Here is a 21,997-nt window from a genome sequence, read left to right as displayed (position 1 = left end):
TGTTCAGCACCATTCGCGACTCCTCAGAGACTGAAGCAGTCCGTGTAGAAACGTAGCAAGACCTGGACAATATCCAGGCTTAGGCTAGTAAGTGGCAAGTAACATTTGCACCACACAAGTGCTAAGCAATGACCATCTCCAATAAGAGAGAATCTAACCATCTCCCCTCACATTGAATGGCATTACGATCACTGAATCCCCCACTATCAACATCCTGGGGGCTACCACTGACCAGAAACTGAACTGGAGTAGCCACATAAATAGCATAGCTATAAGAGCAGGTCAGAGGCTAGGAATCCTGCGGCGAGTAACTCATCTGGCTCCCCAAAACCTGTCCAACATCTACAAGGCACAAGTCAGGAGTGTGATGGAATACTCTCCACCTGCCTGGATGTGTGCAGCTCCAACAACACTCAAGAAGCTCAATACCATCCAGGACCTTTGTCCCGCTTGATTGGCACCCCATCCACAAACATTAACTCCCTTCACCACCGACGCACAGTGTCAGCATGTGTACCATCTACAAGATACATTGCAGCAATGCACCAAGGGTCCTTTGACAGCACCTTCCAAACACATGACCTCCACCACCTCGAAGGACAAGTGCAGCACTTGCCTGAGAACACCACCACTTGCAAGTTCCCCTCCAAGCCATACACCACCCTGGCTTTGAACAATATCACCGTTCCTTCACTGTCCCTGGAACTCCCTTCCTAACAGCACTGTGGGTGTACCTACCTCACATGGACTGCAGCAGTTCAAGAAGACAGCTCACCACCACCTTCTCAAGGGCAATTAGGGATGGGCAATAAATTCTGGCATTGTCAGTGATATCCATATCCCACGAACGAATAATAAAAACAAATAGGATTAATTAACCTATAGTAATTCAGCGTCTCAAGTCATGCATTAAGAATGGCCATTTGGAGGTACCAGTGTCCAGACAGCATCCTTGGAACTGTGCCCCTGCATTAGTCTGCATATTCAGGGGAGAAAATTAAATAAAGTTAGTAAGCTTGTGAATCTACATATGTTTGGCAATGTAACATCATCGTCACAAGTTGTCTCACTGCATCCTTTGAAGTAGAGCTGGTCACTGATTCTTTAGAGACCACTGCCATTTGAAAGGTAATGCATGCCCAGAGAGCCTCTCTAGTCAGCTTTGAAATAGAACACCTACAAGTTGTGCTGAATGCTTCCTCACCTTTGTGACTGTTCTGGTATCTCGCATAAAATGTATTTGGAACTCATTGTGCTTTCTATTGTGCATTCACTGATATCACCTTTCTACAACACAACAAGCAGTTGCCGGGGAAAGTGCTACATAATGCAGGGCTATCTCTACAGAAGATCATGTGTAAAGATGGGCTTTGTGGTTTAGTTGCAGTGAATATTACTTGAAATAATTGGTTTCCCTTTGTTAGACATTTTGAAACAAACATAAAAATAGTTTCTCCTGCACCAGGGCTAAGGCACCACTGTATAAAGATAAATACTGGGATAATTAAGTACTCCACCAGACAGACTGGTTATTATGCTGCTGGTGATGGGAGTTTATAGTCTGTTGATGGCAGCCTTCCAGCGAAGATGGGCGGATGGATGAGTATTCTGAAGTTTCACCCGATTGTGAAATACAATCAGAGTGTTTTTGTGCAGGACATCCCATCAAAATGATGTGGGAGAGTACATGATAGAGTGGTTTATATGGATCATATGTAGTTTGTGGGCTTGATAATGTTTTCTCAAACTATGTTTCTTCTGTTCTTCATAAATTCATCACATAAGAAGCCGAAATATTTTATATTAGGGAATCCAGTACAATCTTTCAGTAATACAATTTGTGTTTATTTTCTGTTTATGCATTTGTCTTTCTTCAGGTAGTTCTCCGTGTTACAACTCAGCCAATGCTTTCCTTCATGTGGTATATAGCATTACTATATGACCACCTCCAGGCGCCTACCCATTGTCTCTCGAGATATGGAGGCCAAAGAAGATATGATGTAATTACTATGTGATGTAATTATGTGGTGGTAAGGTCTCACATTCTTTGATTCCATCCAAATGATGATTAATACTTAGTACACAAAATAGCAGGTACCGCCTACTGAATAATATGCGTCATCTATTGGTTTTTTTGTCGGCAAGAAGTACAGTTTAATTTTTTATTAATAAAATAGACAGAATGAATGGTACATTGACAACCATCACAAGATTGGTTAGCGAGTCTCAACCTGCACATTCTGTTAGCCATTACACAGCAAACTGTGAATTTGCTGGATTCCTGCATACAGAAAAAGAGTCCTTTTTCCTCTCTTTTTAAAAACCAAAGTGTGACTTTGCTGGATTCCTGCATACAGAAAAAGAGTCCTTTTTCCTCTCTTTTTAAAAACCAATCTCCCCTACCCTTTCCCCCTTTTTCTTGTTTTATGATTGCAGTATGGTTGCACAAGCAACAGTCACTCTCTGGTACCTCACCCAAGTTATTCAGGGGTGAGTCATGATGTTGAGTGTCAGTGGAGTATACAATCATGTGAGACATCATCACTGAGCTTGGTACTGTCCTTCCCTGACTTCTAACGCTGGGGTACTGAATAGAAATAGGACCATTAATGCTGGCCAAATTTCACATCTGATGGGAGATGCTGAGTCCAATAGGCCTCTTTGAAGATTGTGGCCAGGGCACAAATGTATATGGGGTGATAACAATTAGCTGCAGCAGAAATTAAAATCTTACCCCATGTGTCCAATAAAAATATTGTAAAAACATTATGTACTAATATAGATTAAAGGTACTGAAATGTGTAGTATAAGGGCCGGAAAGTGTTGATGTTTGAGACAGTGAAAGTAAACCCCTCCCACTGTAGTGATGATGATGTAATAATCACTTGGGCATTATTCTGAGAAGAGGCTAGAAGCAGCACGAGAGGTGTGCTGGATAGACAGGCTTATGGAGAGTGTAAATAGTTATATTTGTATATAATAAATGAGTTATTCTTTAGCTCTACCAAGGCCCGAGACTTCTTTAGACAACACTTAATCTATGCTACAACAAGACACAATATGGTAAACAACCAAAGAATTTAAAGAAAAATACTTTAGTAGAGTCTGAAGCCTGAAGAAAACTACTTACCTGCAGAAGAGGCTATGAAGTGCTCTGGAGCTGCTCTAACATGGACAGTCAGGGAGTCGGTGCACTGAAATGCAGGCTGCACCACAGAAGCGTGGTGACCTGCAAAATGAAACCAGTGATCGGGTGAGACATGGCATCGACAGTCGGGGATCAGTTAAGAGGCCTATCGGAAAAGTTAAATTAATTTGTGCACAGAAAGAAAAAAGGGATAAAACCAAATCCTGAACTCAGGCTGAATGTGAGGGTGAAGAGCAGGAAAACTCCAATAAAGTGGAAGGACCGCCAAAGAGCGGGCAACCCCTGATAAAGTGCAGGAACTCCCGAAAAAATGGGGACACCTCCATTAAAGCAAGCAAACCTAAAAAGAAAAAAATTCTTAGAGAGAGGGTAACACCTTAAAAAGAAAGACTAGTAAAGAATGGATTTGAAATATATCATGTCGGAAATCTTCCAGAATTGGGAAGGACCCAATGAGATACATAATTGGGCAATGTGGAGAAAAAGATTTCTAAGATTTAGAATAGCTTCTCAGCTACACACTAAATCACACTAAAGGTGAGCAAGTTAATACTCTTTTATACTCCGTGGGTGCCATTGCTGATGGCGTGATCGTGAGGCTTAGGGATAAATGAAGCTTCAGACAAATTTGAAGACATATTATAAGCATTTGATAAATATTTTAATTTGAGAAGTAATAAGATCCTGGAAATAGCAAAATTTAATGAGAGTCCAGAGGATAGGCAAATCCGTGGATGTTTTATTAATGATTTGTACAGATTGGCTGAGAGATGTGAGTGCGGAGAACTGAAGTCTGAGTTGATCAGGGACAAAATAATATTGGGAATAGCTACGAGTCCTTGTCAGACCTCTTGCAGTCCAAAGACAATCTCACACTCGAGAAAGCGATTTGGCTGGTGTGACAGGCAGAATCAGAAGACAAAACAGAACTACTCTGAGACCTGAAGAGAGGCCTTGGATCAGAAAAAAATCAGCTGATGGTTCAGTTCCTGAAGCCCAGGATGGAAAAGCTATCCCCGTATAAGAAGCGACACACGGCTGAGAGGGTGCAAGACACCATGAAACGTTATCAGCGCTGTAGAGCCCGAAAGACACACTGGCGTGATCAATGTCCAGCTAATAAAGAGGAATAATTTAATTGCAAAAAGACAAGCCACTTCGGAAAGATGTTCCCCCAAATTTATAAAACAAAAAGACTTCACACATAGAATGGTGTATAAGGTGGAACAACTTCCAATGGAAGATAAACCAGGAGACTTCCGAAGGGAAATTAATGACCCCAATCAAGGATTTTGGATGGCAGACAGTGATGTCAATGGACATATTACTCATTTCAAATTGGACACAGGTGAAAGTGTCACAGTTCAGTCAGACCAAGAGCCATAGTTGACGAGACATTGGTTACAACCAGCAGACACACAGTTCCGAAGAAGGGTCACTGACCCGAAATGTTAACTCTGCTTCTCTTTTCACAGATGCTGCCAGACCTGCTGAGTGGTTCCAGAATTTCTTGCTTTTATAACACAGTTGTATGGTCCAGGAGGGATCCAACTGAAAGTGAAGGGTAAGCTTCAAGTAATTCTCCAATATAAAGGAAGACAGATGATGGAAACCCTATACGTTTTGAAAAACCAAGAATTTTCCTTGTTGAGCAGAAAAGCATGCTACATCTTTTCAAAAAAGTGGATGGAGTCAAACAGCTGAAGTCAAACAGTCGCCTTCAAGCAGACTATAAATATGAGACCATATAATTTCAGGGAAAGATATAAACTTCTGCTGATGTGCTGTCAAGAACAACTGTGGACCATCTGACTCAACAGGATGTGAACTCTGTGGATATGACAGAGTCGTATTCACAGTATACTGCACAACAGTGGCCTGCAGGTATACAGAAACTGCAAAAATTTTGTCGCGCCCAAAAGCAGGATGAAGAAAGTACTCGTAAACATCAATACTGCACAGAGGGTTGGCCTCAAGAACATCCCAGTAGTAAGATCATGAAAATTTTCTATGAATGCAGAATACTCTTCATAATCATCGATGATTTGCTGCTGTACAATGACAGACTAGTCATTCGGAGTTCACTCAGACCGGATGTCTTGGAACGTCTACATAGGGCCACATGGGCATAACATAGTGCGGAACACGGGCTCAGTCATCAGTGTGGTGGTCAGAAATATCCAAAGACATAGAAAACATGGTCCTGAACCGCCAAGTATGTGCAATACATAGAACGGAACAGAGAGAACCTCTGAGTACAACAAAATTTCCATCCAGACCCTGGGAATGGCTAGGGATGGATTTATTTATGCACAGCAGTAGATCCTGTATAATCGTGATTGATTATTCCTCACGATGGATTGAAGTAAAAAGGTTGTACTGAACAACAACAGAATCTGTTATCCGAACATTGCAGGAGATCTTTGCAACGCATGCTATCCCCGATGAAGTTGTGTCAATGAACCACAGTTCACAAATGAATACTTCACACAATTTGCAAGAAAATGGGGATTTGAACACCTCATGAGTTCACCACGATATCCTCAGTCAAAAGGTGAGGCAGAAAGAGGAGTAGGAACCATAAGGCGTTGAAGAAAAAAGATCTTCCAACTGTATTAACTATTGATCTTCTCCATTGTTGTGAACTATCACCTTCTGAGCTGTTGATGGGGAGGAAGATAAAAACAAAATTTCCCATTTTTCCTCATAAACTACTTCTGGGGCTGGACGTCAAAGACTGCCGAAAAGTCCAAGATAGAATTACCACAGGATCCAACCAGCTCACAATTACACTGAAATATTTAATACCAGAATCTTACCTCAGCTAAAGGAAGGTAAGAAGGTATGGATACGAGACCTAGAACGGGAAGGTGTTGTCATCCAAAAAGATGAAAATTGTCAGAGATTGTATCTAGTACACACGGCAGAGAGTACTATACAATGAAATAGGAGAAACACTACCCCTATTCCGCAGAAGCAACAATCAATCATTTATCTGGACAGAGTAGATGATGGTCAAGAAACCCAGAAACTCAGAGTCAACAGGATACTACAAACATTGGTCAAGGCCATTCAAGTCGTCCAAAAAGACTTTCAAGCAAGACTACTGATCTTCCGACCCCGATAAGAACATGATCTGGGAAAATTGTGAAGCTTCCTGATAGGCTGAATCTGTGAGGGACAGGGACTTGAGGGGAGATGGGGTAATATGTCAAGTCAAAATGAATAAATGTATATATGTTAATAATAGATAGGGACAAAGACTTGGGGGGGTGGGGAGATGTAATATAGGGACTGTTTGAGACAGTGAGTAGTCCCTCCCACTGTTGTGATGATGATGATGATGTAATAGTCACATGGGTATTAGATTGAGAAGAAGCTTGAAGCAGCACCAGGTATACTGGCTAGACAGGCTTGTGGAGTGTGTAAATAGTTATATTTGTATATAATAGAGTTATTCTTTAGCCATATAAAGAACCCAAGACTTCTTAAGACAACACTTGATCTACACTACAACAATACACAACAAAATGGACATACAGCAGTGCACAGTTACACACAACAGTAACTGCCAGGTTCAATTAAAAGCAAAATACAGCGGATGCTGGAAATCTGAAATAAAAACAAGAAATGCTGGAACCACTCAGCAGGTCTGGCAGCATCTGTGAAAGGAGAAGCAGAGTTAACGTTTCGGGTCAGTGACCCTTCTTCCGAAGACGTTAACTCTGCTTCTCTTTTCACAGATGCTGCCAGACCTGCTGAGTGGTTCCAGCATTTCTTGTTTTTATGCCAGGTTCAATTGTTTGACGGTGCTGAATTAGATGATCCCAGCTGGGGAACTATCAAGGATTGTATAATGGGTCTCATTTCAACACCCTGGATTGGGTTAGGGATGAAGGCGGGGTGTGGTGCGGGGAATTCAGCAGTCTTAGCATTCTTGTACAATAACATGACAGTGTCTATAAAACCTGTTTGCATGATAAATCATTAACACACTCTCAGTGGAAAGCTTTCATTCACTTAAATTGCTTTTGAGTTTTTATTAATAATTTTCATAATGCTCATTGTTACTGGAATTCAGGTAAAGAAATCAAATTGACCTTGGAATAAAGATAATAAAATTGGTCCAAATCGGTCAATTCGAACTTGACATTTTATTTGCTTGTCCGGTGATTAAATAGTTGTGATTCAGCTGTAAATTGAAGACTTCGGTTGATTTGTATATTCAAACCGCCTTAAGCCAGAACTGGAACTTGTCCTAACATTTTATTTTTCAGTAAGCACTACTTGTCTGTTCTTGACCTCTGCACAGAAGACAGTTTGGCAATTTGGTGCAGTGCTAGAAGTAATTGGAAACTAGTTTGCCAAGACTGCCATAATACCTTGATTTCTTGTAAATAGGATTCTCAAACTACCCAAGCCTTATGTCTTTCAAACAAGCTCTGACTGATTTCTTAACACCAGCATTTGTAAACAAGAATATTAACCAATGTCAGTGGACCAATTCCAGGGCCTCTGACTCGGGTCACAACTGAACCTTTTCTGTTTGAATAAAAGCCCTATTTGCTCTTGGAGACAGTCCCAATATTATTTAGTTAGTTTAATTTAGAAGTGAACATCATTTGAATGAATTTGGTATTGCACATTCTTCCAATCCTCAATGCTATAAAGTCAAAACAGCTCCATAGTCATGTGCTGATAAACTTTAGGAAACAGAAAGTGAGGAACAGCATGAAATTTAGAATATCTTCACGTTGCTAGTTCCATGAGTCCAATCTCGGATTTTCTTTTTCCTGCTTATCATGATGAAGAAAGCTAGTCTGTGAAAAGGGAAAATGTTATATTTAACACCTACTAACAGCTTCAAATATCACTAGATGGAATGTAACATTATCTATTGCATTGCAGAGCTTCTACCTCCCACTTTATCCTCTACATAAACTTAATAAGTAATGGAGATTATATTTCTGGCAATAGTCCAGAATGGTGTCACCACCAGTGGTTCTGCAACTTTCTACCGGTGAAAGTGGTAAGCATGGAGTGGGGCAGGCTGATCTAAAAGGGGTGATGCTGGTAGAATTTTGATTTACCTAGCAGTGTCCTGTGGTTGTGTTCAGTTTTTGTCTCCTCAGCATGTTATTTACTGGGCACCCTCTCACATCAGGCAGAACTGAACTTGACTCTAGCTGTGTACCTGGACTGTAATAGTAGACCTTTGTTCCCTTCCCTTTCCCCAAAAAAGGCTAATTTAAATGTCTCACACTTACTGCACAAGGTGACGTTGTGTCTGCGCATTAGGGTGGTAACCTAGAGAAATGGACAAACCAATATATAATGTCCACTAGGTTCACATTGGAAGCCTGCTAAATGACTATACTGAGATATATGTTGGAACATTAAACAGGGCTTTCACTGATATCACTGGTGGAAATCCAAATACTGCCTATCAATTAGACCAGCAGTTCACAACCAGGGTTCCATGGCCCCGTGGAGGTGCACGTGAAGAATTCAAGGTATCTGCCAGTGCTCCCTATCTCCACTGTGCAGACAATTTAAAGTAAATTTAATGCCAATCCCTGAAGGTTACAGTATCCAGGGCATTGAGTTTTACCTTCCAGTCCCAAGTCACCAATTGACACCAGCACAGTGTCACTTTAGTGCCCGGTCCCAGTCCCACACTGGACATGAGGAACCGGAAACCACAGCTTGGCCCCACTGGCTCACAGTCATCAGTTCAGCCTTGTGTCATTAAGGAAACACCATCCTGTCTCAGCAAGCGTGTTCCACTCAGTTCGTTAGTAATGGACAAGAAGGAGTGAGAGCTGGTATCGCCATCAACACCATTAGTCTCATCAGCACCCAATAGCTCCAGTGACACACTGTCACCGTGTGGTTCATATACTATTGTCATGCAGGCCCCCACCTGCCAAGAATGAGGCATATTCATTTTGTCATATGAACATTGATTTTAAACTGTTGCTGGAGCAAGGAAATGACTTGTTAAACAGATCAGCTGTGGCTGGAAAAATTTTTACATACTAACAAACAGTGCTTGTGGAGACAAAGGACCATTCTCTGACACATTCAACCCACAATGGACTTTGATCACCAGACATTGAAGGTGAGGAAGCTCACATTCCAGGATGACTGCTATGATGGCAGAATACACAAACAGACATGGTCAAACCAGCTAGTCACATATTTGCAGGGCAACCTGAGGTTTTTTGAATTGTACAGACAATTTGAGAGAGAGAGACTCTTTGTTCCTGGACTGTAAAGACTTCTCCTGGATGGCTCACCACAACCTCTCCTGTCTGCTCCCACCCTTTTCTCACAAGCCTCTGGACCCACTGAGGGCACATGAACCTCAAGAGAGAAAAGTCTCCTACATAGAACAAGGTTTAAGAAGAATACTGGGCCCCAATGAAAAGCAAGACCTACCCACAATCAATGACTCCACAGTGAGATCGAAGAACCATCTTCAGATATTGCCTCAAACTTTTTCCACTTTATTTCTTTTGCTCTTTTCTGTCTCTATCTGCATGTGTGTATCGCATATGCATGCTAGTGTGGTCACGTCGCGTATCTGTGGGCATTAACTGAATTAGAGTTCAACCTTTTTCCTTTAAACCTATGAAAACCTATTTGGCTGGTTTCTTTGCGTTACAATTGGAAAGTGGTGAACAAGGATTCACCAAAGGGGAGCTAAAAACATGGTTTGTTTAAAATTTAACCCTGTTACGGTAAGACCAGGTGAAGGCTGATAGGGAACCCTAGACCTCGTTTCACTAGGTCGTAACACTATCAACCATCCATTGACAGTCTATTAACTTAAGCATAACTGATCCACGACGAGCATAAAGCATGGCATGCACGCGTGTTTGACAAAGATATCACCACGTCTTGACAGAATTGTTGCTCAGCAGTAGCAACAAGTTTTACATTAGGTAAGTTAAACAAAAATAATAAATAGATGTACTTAATTGTTTGGCTAATTTTTATACTGAAAACATACACATTGTGTTACAGGAGGTCCCGAAATTTTTATAACACAGCAGTAGAGTCTCAGAAGCAAAAAGGTTCGGAACCCCTAAATTAGATCAGTTAGTATGTTGTGTCTAAATCTCTACATTCTCCATCTCCCATCAGCATTACTTTTTTGCTTCCCATATCTCCATAGTGATTGCTCAATTAACATTTTGTGCTGTGATTCACATTCAATGAGATTTGAACTGAATCTGTTCAAACTTACTTCAGTCAGAATATTTAAAAGATAGAAACAAAGAGGCATCGGCTGAGGATTATTATTAAAAGAAAGTAGGGAACTATTTTTTGCCAATATTGAGGATGTTACAAATCCAAATTCGGCATTGGTATCTCTAAAGATGAACAGAATCAGAGCATCTTACTTTTATGGTAGTTAACTCGTAATACTTTCTATCTACTTGTGTGGTAGAGGGACCCAGTGGATAGGGGATGTAACAATGTGACCTGAACAAGCAATCTGTGTCCTTACAGTAAGGTGTGTATAGACTGAAACAAATATGATCATATTACCATAGTTTAACTGGCAAAGCATATTTTCGTATGATGATATAAAAATAGTGAACATGCTACATACCTCACTTCAGTGAATCACCTTTTGTAAATTAAACAAATTATCTCTTCAGCATCCTGTATTTTGAGCCAGCTTTTCTCTGGGCCTTTTTGCCAAAGCTACAGTTTCTGATGCAAACACTGGACTGCTCTTTAGTGTCTCATATTTGACTTAATTTACCAATTGTTTACAGTCAAAAAGAGATCATAAACTTTCCTACCTAATGGGTATGAGATGCTTATTGATTATGGAAACAAGTCACGAAATGATCAATTATTTGCGATCAATCAGGAGATCTCTCTTTTTCTTTACCTTAAATCATGCATTATCTTTTTAAAAGGTAACAGCCAGGAATTCCACACCAATTTTTTTTATTTGTTTGTGAGGTGTGGATGTCACTGACATGGCTAGCATTTGTTGTCCATCCCTAACTGCCCTTGACAATTGAATGGCTATTTAAGAGTCAACCACATCGTTGTGGGTCTGGAGTCACATGTAGGCCAGACCAGGTAAGGACGGCAGATTTCCTTCCCTAAAGGGCATTAATGAACCAGATGGGTTTTGACAACAATTTCATAGTCACAATTAGAGTAGTTGTTTAATTCCAGATTTATTAATTAAATTCAAATGTCAACATCTGTGATAGTGGGATTTGAACCCATGTCCCCAGAGCATTAGCATGGACTCTATAGCACTAATCCAGTAGCATCACCACTATACCACCACTTCCCCATAATCAACTGTGCATCATATTTATTTATTTAGAGATACAGCACTGAAACAGGTCCTTCGGCCCACCGAGTCTGTGCCGACATCAACCACCCATTTATACTAATCCTACACTAACCCTATATCCCTACCACATCCCCACCTGTCCCTATATTCCCCTACCACCTACCTATACTCAGGGCAATTTATAATGGCCAATTTACCTATCAACCTGCAAGTCTGTGGCTGTGGGAGGAAACCGGAGCACCCGGTGAGAACTTGCAAACTCCGCACAGGCAGTACCCAGAATTGAACCCGGGTCGCTAGAGCTGTGAGGCTGCAGTGCTAACCATTGCGCCACTGTGCCGCCATATCAATGGCATATCTATATTGTAAAGTCACTTTCCAGTGTAAAGGTCTAAGGAAAATATATAACCTGATAAGATTGTCTTCTTTCAAGGCTGAAAGGCCTAAATCTCCCCAGTGTTTCCTCATAACTCAGATATCTAACTCTAAGGATCAGTTTTGTGGCCCCTCTTTGCACGTTCTCCAATGCTTGAATGTCTCCCTTTGTCTCAGTGACCAGAACTGAATGCAGTTCTTAAGGTGTGATCTGATCTGAACACAAGACGGTTTGAGCAAGACTTTGTCTGACTTATATTCTACTATTGTGGCTATATAATTCAAGGCTCTATTGGCTTCGCTGATTGCTATCCTGCACTGTTGCACATGGTATTTTACATTATGTTGAATTACGATGATCCAGAATGCATTGAGGGAAAGTGTGGTGGAAGTAGATTCAATAATAACTTTCAAAAAAGAATTGGATACGTACTTGGAAGGGAAAAATAATTCAGTATTATGGGGAAAGGGCAGAGAAGTGGGATTAATTGAACAGCTCTTTCAAAAAGCTGGCACACACACGATGGGCTGAATGGTCTGCTTCTGTGCTGTATTATTTTATGATTCTATGTTGAGTGTAAAGGCAAATAACACTTTTAGGTCCTTTTCAACTTCAGTCTTAGCTATTTCAACACTATTCACTGAGCATGTGTTTTCCAATTTCCTGTACAATTTGCAGTACTTGTCTGCTTTAAATTTGATTTGCCATTGATCAATCCACTGATATATTTTGTTCATCTCATTCTCTACTTTCTGATATACCTCCTCTGATATCACTGCTCACGTAGGTTTGCTATCACCTGCAAAATTTGACCAGTTTGCCTTGTGCTTCGAAGAAAAAGCCATGGATGTCAGTTAGAAACAGCAGTGGTTCAATTTCCGTCCCTGAGGCATCCACTCTGTACTTCTGCACCCTGACATAACTCCTGGAACAAGTGTCATTGCTTTTTTATCCTTCTACCAATTTCATATCCATACCCAATATTTACCCTGAATAACCACAGCATTAAGTTTAACTGATAGACTTTCATATGGAACTTCATCAAATGCCAACTGGAAGTCTAGGTACAACAGTTTGTAGTGCTTTGACAGTCCACTTGATATATTCCTTTCTCAAAGATGTCAAGGAGGTTGGTGTGTCTGAATCCATGTTTGCTGCTGTTTACTAAATTCACATTGTAAAGATAATGGGCTGAATTTTCACCACGGAGGCTGGAAACAGGAGCTGAATCTGTTTTTGGGTCAGAAATCTGCCTCCAGTGGGAAACCAATTGATGTTCAGGTTTTCACAGGGGAAACCCTTAACTGATATGGAGACAAGTTTCCTGTTCACTTCGAGCCAGTGGGGGCAGGATTGGAGGTGGCTCAGAGAAGTGTGGGAGTCATGTAGACACCCCACAGCAGCGATCACTGAGGCTGCTGGTTGTCCTAAGGGAGAGATCTGTGGTTTCTGCCAAAGCCTTCCACTTCATCCTAGGGAACTGAGATGTCACAGCGGAGCTGGAGGATTGGTACCCGGGGCAGGGCAGAGCCTGGCTTCAACAATGCCGGATCTATTGCTGGAGGCCATGAGGGAGAAGAGGGAGGTCCTCTTCCCAAAGGGTGGCAGGAGGAGGCCACCTCATCAAGCAGCAAGAGCACCTCCTCTGTTCATTGTCATTTCCCTCCACCTCCTCTTCATCCTGCACTCTTACCTCCTGCTCCTTTCCTGACTTCCCTTTCGTAAAACCATGCTGACTTTGGCCAATCCTGTTTATGCTTTCCAGGTGTTCTGCTATCACATCCTTTATAATAGACTCTCGCATTTTCCCCACTACTGATGTAAGGCTAACTGGTCTGTAATTCCCTGTTTTTTCTCTCCTTTTTTAAATAGTGGGGTTACATTTGCCACCCTCCAATCTGTAGGAACTGCTCCAGAGTCTATAGAATTTTGGAAGATGATCACCAATGCATCCACTATTTCCAGGGCGATTTCCTTTAGTACTCTGGGATGTAGATTATCAGGGCCTGGGGATTTGATGGTCACTGCGGTCAGTGGTGGAGGGAGTGAATGTTTGTAGATGGGATGCCAATCAAGCGGGCTGCTTTGTCATGGATAGTGTCGAGCTTCTTGAGTGTTGTTGTAGCTGCACCCATCCAGGCAGGTGGAGAGTATTCCATCACACGCCTGACTTGTGTCTTGTAGATGGTGGACAGGTTTTGGGGAGTCAGGAGGTGAGTTACTCAGCGCAGAATTCCAAGCCTCTGACCTGCACTTGTAGCCATGGTATTTATATGGCTACTCCAGTTCAGTTTCTGGTCAATGGTAACCCATAGAATATTGATAGTGGGGGATTCAGCGATGGTAATGCTGTTGAATGTCAACAGGAGATGGTTAGAATCTCTCTTACTGGAGATGGTCATTGCCTGGCACTTGTATGGCACAAATGTTACTTGCCACTTTGCAGTATCCAGTGCCTTCAGTTGTTTCTTGATATCATGCGGAGTGAATCAAATTGGCTGAAATCTGGCATCTGTGATGCTGGGGACCTCAGGAGGCGGCCGAGATGAATCATCAACTAGGCACTTCTGGCTGAAGATTGTTACAAATGCTTCTGCCTTATCTTTCGCACTGATGTTCTGGGCTCCCCCATCATTGAGGATGGGGATATTTGTGGAGCTACCTCCTCCAGTTACTTGTTTAATTGTCCACCAACATTTACAGCTGGATGTGGTAGGACTGCAGAGCTTAGAATTGATCGATTGGTTATGGGATCGCTTAGCTCTGTCTGTCGCATGATGCTTACGCACTTTGGCATGCAAGTAGTCTCGTGTTGTGGCTTCACCAGGTTGACACCTCATTTTGAGGTATGCCTGGTGCTGCTCCTGGCATGCTCTCCTGCACTCTTCATTGAACCAAGGTTGGTCCCTCGGCTTGATGGTAATGGTAGAGTGGGGGATATGCTGGGCCATGAGGTTACAGATTGTGGTTGAGTACAATTCTGCTGCTGCTGATGGCCCACAGTGCCTCATGGATGCCCAGTTTTGCATTGCTGGATCGGTTCAAAATCTATCCCATTTAGTACGGTGGTAGTGCCACACAACATGATGGAGGGTATCCTCAATGTGAAGATGGGACTTTGTCTCCACAAGGACTGTGCAGTGGTCATACCTATCAATATTGTCATGGACAGATGCATCTGCAGCAGGCAGATTGGTGAGGACGAGGTCAAGTATGTTTTTCCCTCTTGTTGGTTCCCTCACCACCTGCCACAGACCCAGTCTAGCAGCTATGTCCTTTAGGACTCGGCCACCTCGGTCAGTAGTGGTGCTACTGAGCCACTCTTGGTGATGGACATTGAAGTCCCCCACCCAGAGTACATACTGCACCCTTGACACCCTCAATGCTTTCTCCAAATGGTGTTCAACATGCAGGAGTACTGACTCATCAGCAGAGGGTGGGCAGTAGGTGGCAATCAGCAGGAAGTTTCCTTGCCCATGTTTGACCTGATGCCATGAGACTTCATGGGAACTGGAGTCGATGTTGAGGACTCCCCTGTTCTTTTGCCCCTACGATGCCAGACAGGTGTGACCCCCGTCAAAGCCTTGGCACTGGGTGCCCACTCTCCCTGCCACCTGTGCTACACCAAGGGCACCCCCTGACTAAGAGCTGAGTCCCCCTTTGCCCCGCTGACACTTCTATGGGGCTGGGGTGACGCCCTGGGGGAGCCATTACTGGCTCCTCACTCTGTACCTGCCAACCCTCAGCTGATCTGTTTCATGTGTTACCCATGTGCCTCTTTCAAAATCAGAACTGCAACCCCTTCAGAGCTCTTCACAAGCTTTTAAACTATCTTAATCGGCCTGAATTGGAGGGAGAGTGGGGTTCCTGTTCCACCCTGCCCCCGCACTGCTCATTATTGCTGATGCCAGAAACGGTGCCTGGTGCTGATATTTTTGGGCCCCCTTCCCCATCCCCACACCTCTGTTTTCATTTTCAGGGGGCCCCAAAAATTCAGCCCAATGTGATTACTTTCACACTACAACAAAAAGATTCCTTTAAATAACAGGTGGAACTACTTATCTGAGATATTAATAACCAACACATTAAACAGTTGATTGGGTGATTTTATGATGAATCATAACCTGCATTTATCCTGTATATTGCACTAAGGCCAGCCACACAAAGCTCCACACGTCCCTGTTATCACAGTAGTCTGGATTATACTGCACGCATGTGATCTCAAACCAGTGTGAGACTACCTACCCAAAGCTTTTCATGCATTCAGGAGCTAGGCCAGAATTCACACTTTGGAATCAACATGCACTTGAAGCTCCCTTGAATTGATACAAGGCAGCAGTATAACTCCAGTCACATAGTGCATGTCAGAAAATGGGAGAAGTGGATAACACTGAATTTACAGATTTACAAAACAACAATTTGACTACAAAAACAGCAGTGACGGCTATTTAAAATTAATTTATTGGTTAAGCTTCACTTTCAGAAGTCCTATGGACATGAACAGGAAAGACACTATATAAATGCATTTGTTCTTTCTTCCCCGCACTCTCCTGGTTCCATACTTATCTATCTAAACATAGCAAGGAAATTGCCTGCAATGGTTTCACTTACCACTCCCTCATCATTACCTCTGGTGTCCTTCAATGATCTAACCTTGTCCCCTCCTATTTCTCATCAACATGCTCCCACTCAGTGACATCATCTGAAAAGACAGCATCAGTTTCCGCAAGTACGTTGATGACACCCATCTCTACCTCCCCACAACTTCTCTTGACATCCAGTCCTGGATAGGCATAAATTTCCTCCAATTAAATACTGGGAAGACCAAAGTCATTGCCTCCAGTCTCTGCAACAAACTCTGCTCTCTAGCTACTGACTCCATTCCTCTCCCTGGCAACTGTATGAGGCTGAACCAGACTGCTCGCAACATTGGTGTCACCTTTGACCCTGAGATGAGATTCTGACCACTTATCCAAGCCAGCACTAAGAATGCCTATTTTCACCTTGTAACATCGCCCCAACTCTATCCCTGCTTCAGCTCATCTGCTGCTGAAACCCTCATCCATGCCTTTGTTACTTCTAGCCTTGACTATTCCAAAGCACTCCTGGCTGGTGACCCATATTCTTATCCTTAGCAAACTTGAGGTCAAACAAAGCTCTGCTGCCTGTCTTTTAACTTGCACCAAGTCCCATTCACTCATCACTCCTGTGCTTTCTGACCTAGATTGGCTCTCGGTCAAACAATGAATCAATTTTAAAATTCTCATCCTTGTTTTCAAATCCCTCCATGGCCTCACCCCTCCCTATCTCTAAAATCTCCTCCAGCCCCACAATCCTCCAAGATATCTGTGCTCCTCTAATTCTGGCCTCTTGTGCATCCCTGATTTTAATCTCTCAACCACTGGTGGCCACACCTTCAGCTGCCAAGGCCCTAAACTCTGGAATCCCTCCCTGTGCCTCTTCCCCTTTCTACCTCTTTCGTCCTTTAAGATACTCCTTCAAAACTACCTCTTTGGCCAAGTTTTTTTGTCATCTGCTGTAATATCTCTTCTGGCTCGGTGTCAAATTTTGTTGTATCATGCTCCTATGAAGCAATTTGGGACGTTTTATTACAAATGTGCTATATCAATATGTTTTTGTTGTTATTTTTGGTTCAAACCTAGCCAGACTGATGTTTGAGTTTAGATTATTTTACGAGTATGAACTCAAAGCACAAACCACAAAAATAAATGCAGTCGGCTCCTCTTCTGAAGTCGGCGTTAAGCCACAATATCACATTGTTGGAATAAACTACCAGGAGTTTCACTCGGCATCAGAGGGTAAACATTAACATTATTGGCAAAGATATACATTTCAAAGAAACAGGTGCTTCTTTGATTCAAAATGGTCAGGGGAACTTTTTTTTTTAAAAAAAGATACTGTCTTCACTCCAGCCAAATGAAAAATTTGACAAACACACGTGATAGTCTCTAAATTCACCACTGGTTAACTCGTAACAAAAATGCACCAATTCTATTGTCCAAATTAAAAAGTATATGACATCCCTCTATGCCACCCCCCCCCCCCCAAAAAAAAATAAGCATATTCCAAAAATCATTTTAAGGCATTTTAAGGAAAGTAATTTTCTTCATAATTACACAGAGAAATTTTTGGTGCACATCATGCTTCTGACATTTGGCTTCACTGGTATAACCAGTACTGAGTAGCAGCACGAAATGAGCAGGTTACCGACTGTACAGTACTCCCTCAGTCTGTGCTGTGCTTTCTAACAAAAGTTTCTTCACCGGGCCACTTTCGCTGACATCAACTCGCCAGTGCAACGGGCAGTGTACATGGTCAGTAATCTCACACGTGTTCCAACACTTACCATCTCCAGTTTCAATATCCGAATCTTGGTCTCCAGTCTTTCCAACGTGCTGGAGTTACTCAATGTGCCTGAGCGAGAAAGAGCTACTTTATCGTCTTTGTACCGGCCCAGCTGATCCTCTCTAAGTGACCGCAGCAGGCTTTCAGGAATCTTGCGTCCCATCTTGGTCTCTATCTCCTTTAACTCTGGCAGAACACACTCCTCCATCCTCACAAAGGCAGATAATTGTACAAAACGGAATTATTATAAATGGCAATTTAACACCCCAAACACTTCTCTAACTAATTGTGAAAATGAAGAGACTTTCAGACGGAGTCCACACGGCAAAGCTCATATCAACATTGATCTGATCACTTCATTAAACGTGAGGTGGCAACAAAGTGGAGAGAATAAATCACTTCCTATGTGTAAAGACAACTGGGCTCAATTGTCTCGCTTGATCGAGGACAAGGTTCAGCTGGTGAAGGAAAAAGTTGACATCAAAAGGAAAAGTACAGTAACTGTTCTTTCAGTCATTCCCTCTTGCAGGAGCTTCTCAATTCATTGATTCTGGAAGGAGAGCGAGAAAATAAATGGCCAATGAGCTGGAGATGGGAGTTTCAAACAGCTCAGTGCATGAGCTGACCTTGGCGTCTCTCTCTCTCTCTCCCACCTCCCGATCTCAAACACCGGAGCAAAGCTGCAGGTGAACCAGCGCTCAGAGACCAACCCCTTTACCGGAATCCGCAGAGAACAGGCGCACTCTCTTTCCTCCCAGCTTCTCGGTTAGTTGCACGCTTGCCGCAGAGCTGTATTTGCATCAATGATGCGCTTTGAAAAGCTTTCCTTTTCGCTGCTGACCCTTAATACTGCCATTCTGAAGCCGAGAACCGCTCGCCTTACCACTTCTGACACGCGGAGCTTCCAACAAGCGGGCAAGATTCAGGGTTGCGAGCTGTGATCGAGAATGGCCGTGCACAGTGCCCGGCTTTCGGTTGATTGGAGTTGGCAGAGTGCAGTATACCTCCAATCAGGAGGAATCAGCGTGAGCAAATCATTGAACCAAATACAGCTATTGCATCAAAACAGATGATTATTAAAACTGGAATCTCACTCCCGACAAGCGAACACAATATTGCACATTTCAACAATGGAACACTCGATATCATTAATGGAACAGCAGTTTCTATTATTTTTAAATCATTTTAAAAAATCTTGATTTATTTGTTGAAAATTGTGATAGGTGGATTTCGGTTTGGACCTGAAGACATATTACTTGAACCTTGGACTTCTCCTATACATACATACAAATTATCTACAGACTGATGGGCCATCACTCAGCACACTCTATTCTCATTTAAGAACACATATGTAATGGTTGTACATTCACTCTTAATCATTTATAAATGTTCCTCCAATCCTACTATTGCCTTGACATCTTTGGCGAAACATCGATTGAACTAAGGTAGATATGTATACATTTCCAATAACTATTGTAATTGTGGTTCTACTTTTCCAACGCTATATATTAAAATAGTGTGTATAGTGCACACATCCTATCCATAAACCTTAATGTCTGTAGCTTGGCTGGTGGTGAGACGAGCCCTCCCGGTCAGATCCTTCCTGCACACCCAGTGTCTCACCACCTCCGCACGCTGCCCTCGAGGTGGCTGTGTTGGGGAAGAAACTGTTGCCCACCTCTTTCTGGAATGTGTCTTTGCAAAGCAGGTGTGGAAAGAGATGCAGTGGTTTTTGTCGAGGTTCATCCCGAGCAGCTCTGTAACACAGGAGTCTGTGCTCTACGGGCTGTTCCCAGGGACGCACACCGAGATCAACATCAACTGCTGCTGGAGGACTATCAATTCAGTGAAAGTCGCCCTTTGGTCTGCCTGAAATTTACTGGTCTTCCAGAGAAAAGAGTTGTGCACGACCGAGTGTTGCAGACTGGCACATTCCAAGGTCCAGGACTACGTGTTGAGGGACGCACTAAAGCTTGGGGCAGCCATTTCAAAGACTCAATGGGGAAAGACCACTGTGTAAGGTTCTCCCGCCATAGTGAACTGAGGGGCTGGATCCATGGGAAACCCCTCGGGCTGTATACACCAAAATGTTTTTTACTATGTAATGCCAATGTACATTGCATTTAAAATGGAATGGCAAGAATTGTGAGGCATTTCATGTTTTTCTGTATGGAAGAAATCTGATCTTTGTTGTTCTTTCCGAAATGTGAAATTTGAACTATTTTGTAACGTATTTTTGCAAATTTATATGGATAAAGTATATTTTTTGTGGAAAAAAAATCTATCTATAAACCTTACTGTCTGTTTTCACATTTTTTTTAGCCACACATTTCTCTCAACATTTTCCAATCAGTTTTGCAATGTAAACTATCACTATTCAGTTGCCGATTCTGACCAGTAACTGTGAAGTCACTCCCAATTCTGTTGCCATCTTGTACATTAGAAAGGTTTATATTGATCAGCAGACCATGGGCAATTCGCTAGGAATTAATACTTGCATGTGCATAGGTTCTAGGTTGATATTTTAGTGCAATGTTGGAGCTGCCGGCCATCAGATGAGATGTTAAACTGAGCCCAGGACTGGCTGTTCAATTGGATGCTAAAGATCCCATGACATTATTCAAAGAAGGATATCAAGCTGTCCAAGTGTTCTGGCCGATATTTTTCCTTAAGCAAAACCACTGAAGAACAGATTAACGTGTAATTCATCTCATTGCTGTTTGGCTCCCTCATGTGCTTGCAATCGCAGTTACTGCATTTCAAATAGTACATTTGTAAGGAAAACACTTTTATAAAGCTGATGAAACAGTATATAAATTCATATTTCTTTTTTTTACGCAAATCTGGTGTTAATGTTTGACAATACTGAGCTAACTTGTTCTGCCGTTAATGTCCATTCTGCCCAGTCTGAGTGTCCAGCGACACTGAGAGCATAGCCAGTACTGGGGAGAAGGGTCGCTGTGTAGGGAAAATCAGAAGCAGCTTTTTGATGATTAAAGAGAAATTTCTGTGGTACCTGAGAGTTATGCACAAAGTATGTGGGATGATCAGTGTGTGTTCAATGGAGCTTCGTTATTGTTATGGGGCCCTCCAGTGGCTAATAATCATTTAGACCCATGTATAATTCCGTGCAATAAAAATAATAGTTCGTCATTTCTGTTACAGTTTAATACTAAATTAATTATGCTTAGCTTGGGATTACATTAGTCATTTCAAAAGAGGGCGCCTGCAGGAGTGGAAGTCTGATTGAATTTCGGGCTGAATGTTGTTCAGGCGTCTTTGGAGTGCAGGAAGTCAATCCCTGAAATTGGACCGTGTTTACACTTGTAGAACGGGTGTGATGTAATCCTGTTACTACCCCAAGCACTCTTTATCCTGCTTGATAATGTGCCTCAGCTCCAATCTCAGAACAGCTCCCCTACAACAACCAGAGTACCATTAAAAAAAATTGAAATAAAGGGCATGAGTCCAACAGGTATGATAAAAATAATAAAAATGGAGAATACGGGAAGATAAGGGAAAAGGGTTATGAAAGGGCTATGGAAAGCAAGGAGGAAGTATGAGGAGAGAATCTAAAAAGTAACATATGAAGTATTCCACACATAAAAAGAGAACAGTCAAATCTGAGGTGGAACTCCTTGGAGGAGAGATTAGCGCTTTAAGCTGAGCTTCCAATCCAATATCCTCTCCATGACCAAGACTGCCTACTGCCAACTCCGTGATATTACCTCCCTCCAGTCCTGCCACAACCTGAGTACTGCTGAAACCCTCATCC

General features: G+C 42.4%; 1 protein-coding gene across 1 annotated transcript in view; it reads right to left on the bottom strand.

The window, feature by feature from the left end:
* Positions 1-19,191, bottom strand: part of LOC137369471 (leucine rich adaptor protein 1-like) — a 38,365-nt gene extending 19,174 nt beyond the window's left edge. The window contains exon 1 of the mRNA XM_068030725.1: positions 18,224-19,191. Coding sequence (XP_067886826.1) covers positions 18,224-18,430 — 207 coding nt within the window. The 5' untranslated portion in view covers positions 18,431-19,191. The remainder of the gene's footprint in view (positions 1-18,223) is intronic.
* Between the last annotated feature and the right edge of the window lie 2,806 nt (positions 19,192-21,997).

The sequence above is a fragment of the Heterodontus francisci genome, chromosome 4 (genome assembly GCF_036365525.1).
Source record: "Heterodontus francisci isolate sHetFra1 chromosome 4, sHetFra1.hap1, whole genome shotgun sequence".
NCBI lineage: Eukaryota > Metazoa > Chordata > Chondrichthyes > Heterodontiformes > Heterodontidae > Heterodontus > Heterodontus francisci.
Note: the sequence above shows the minus strand (reverse complement) of the source record. Positions and strands in the feature narration are given on the sequence as shown.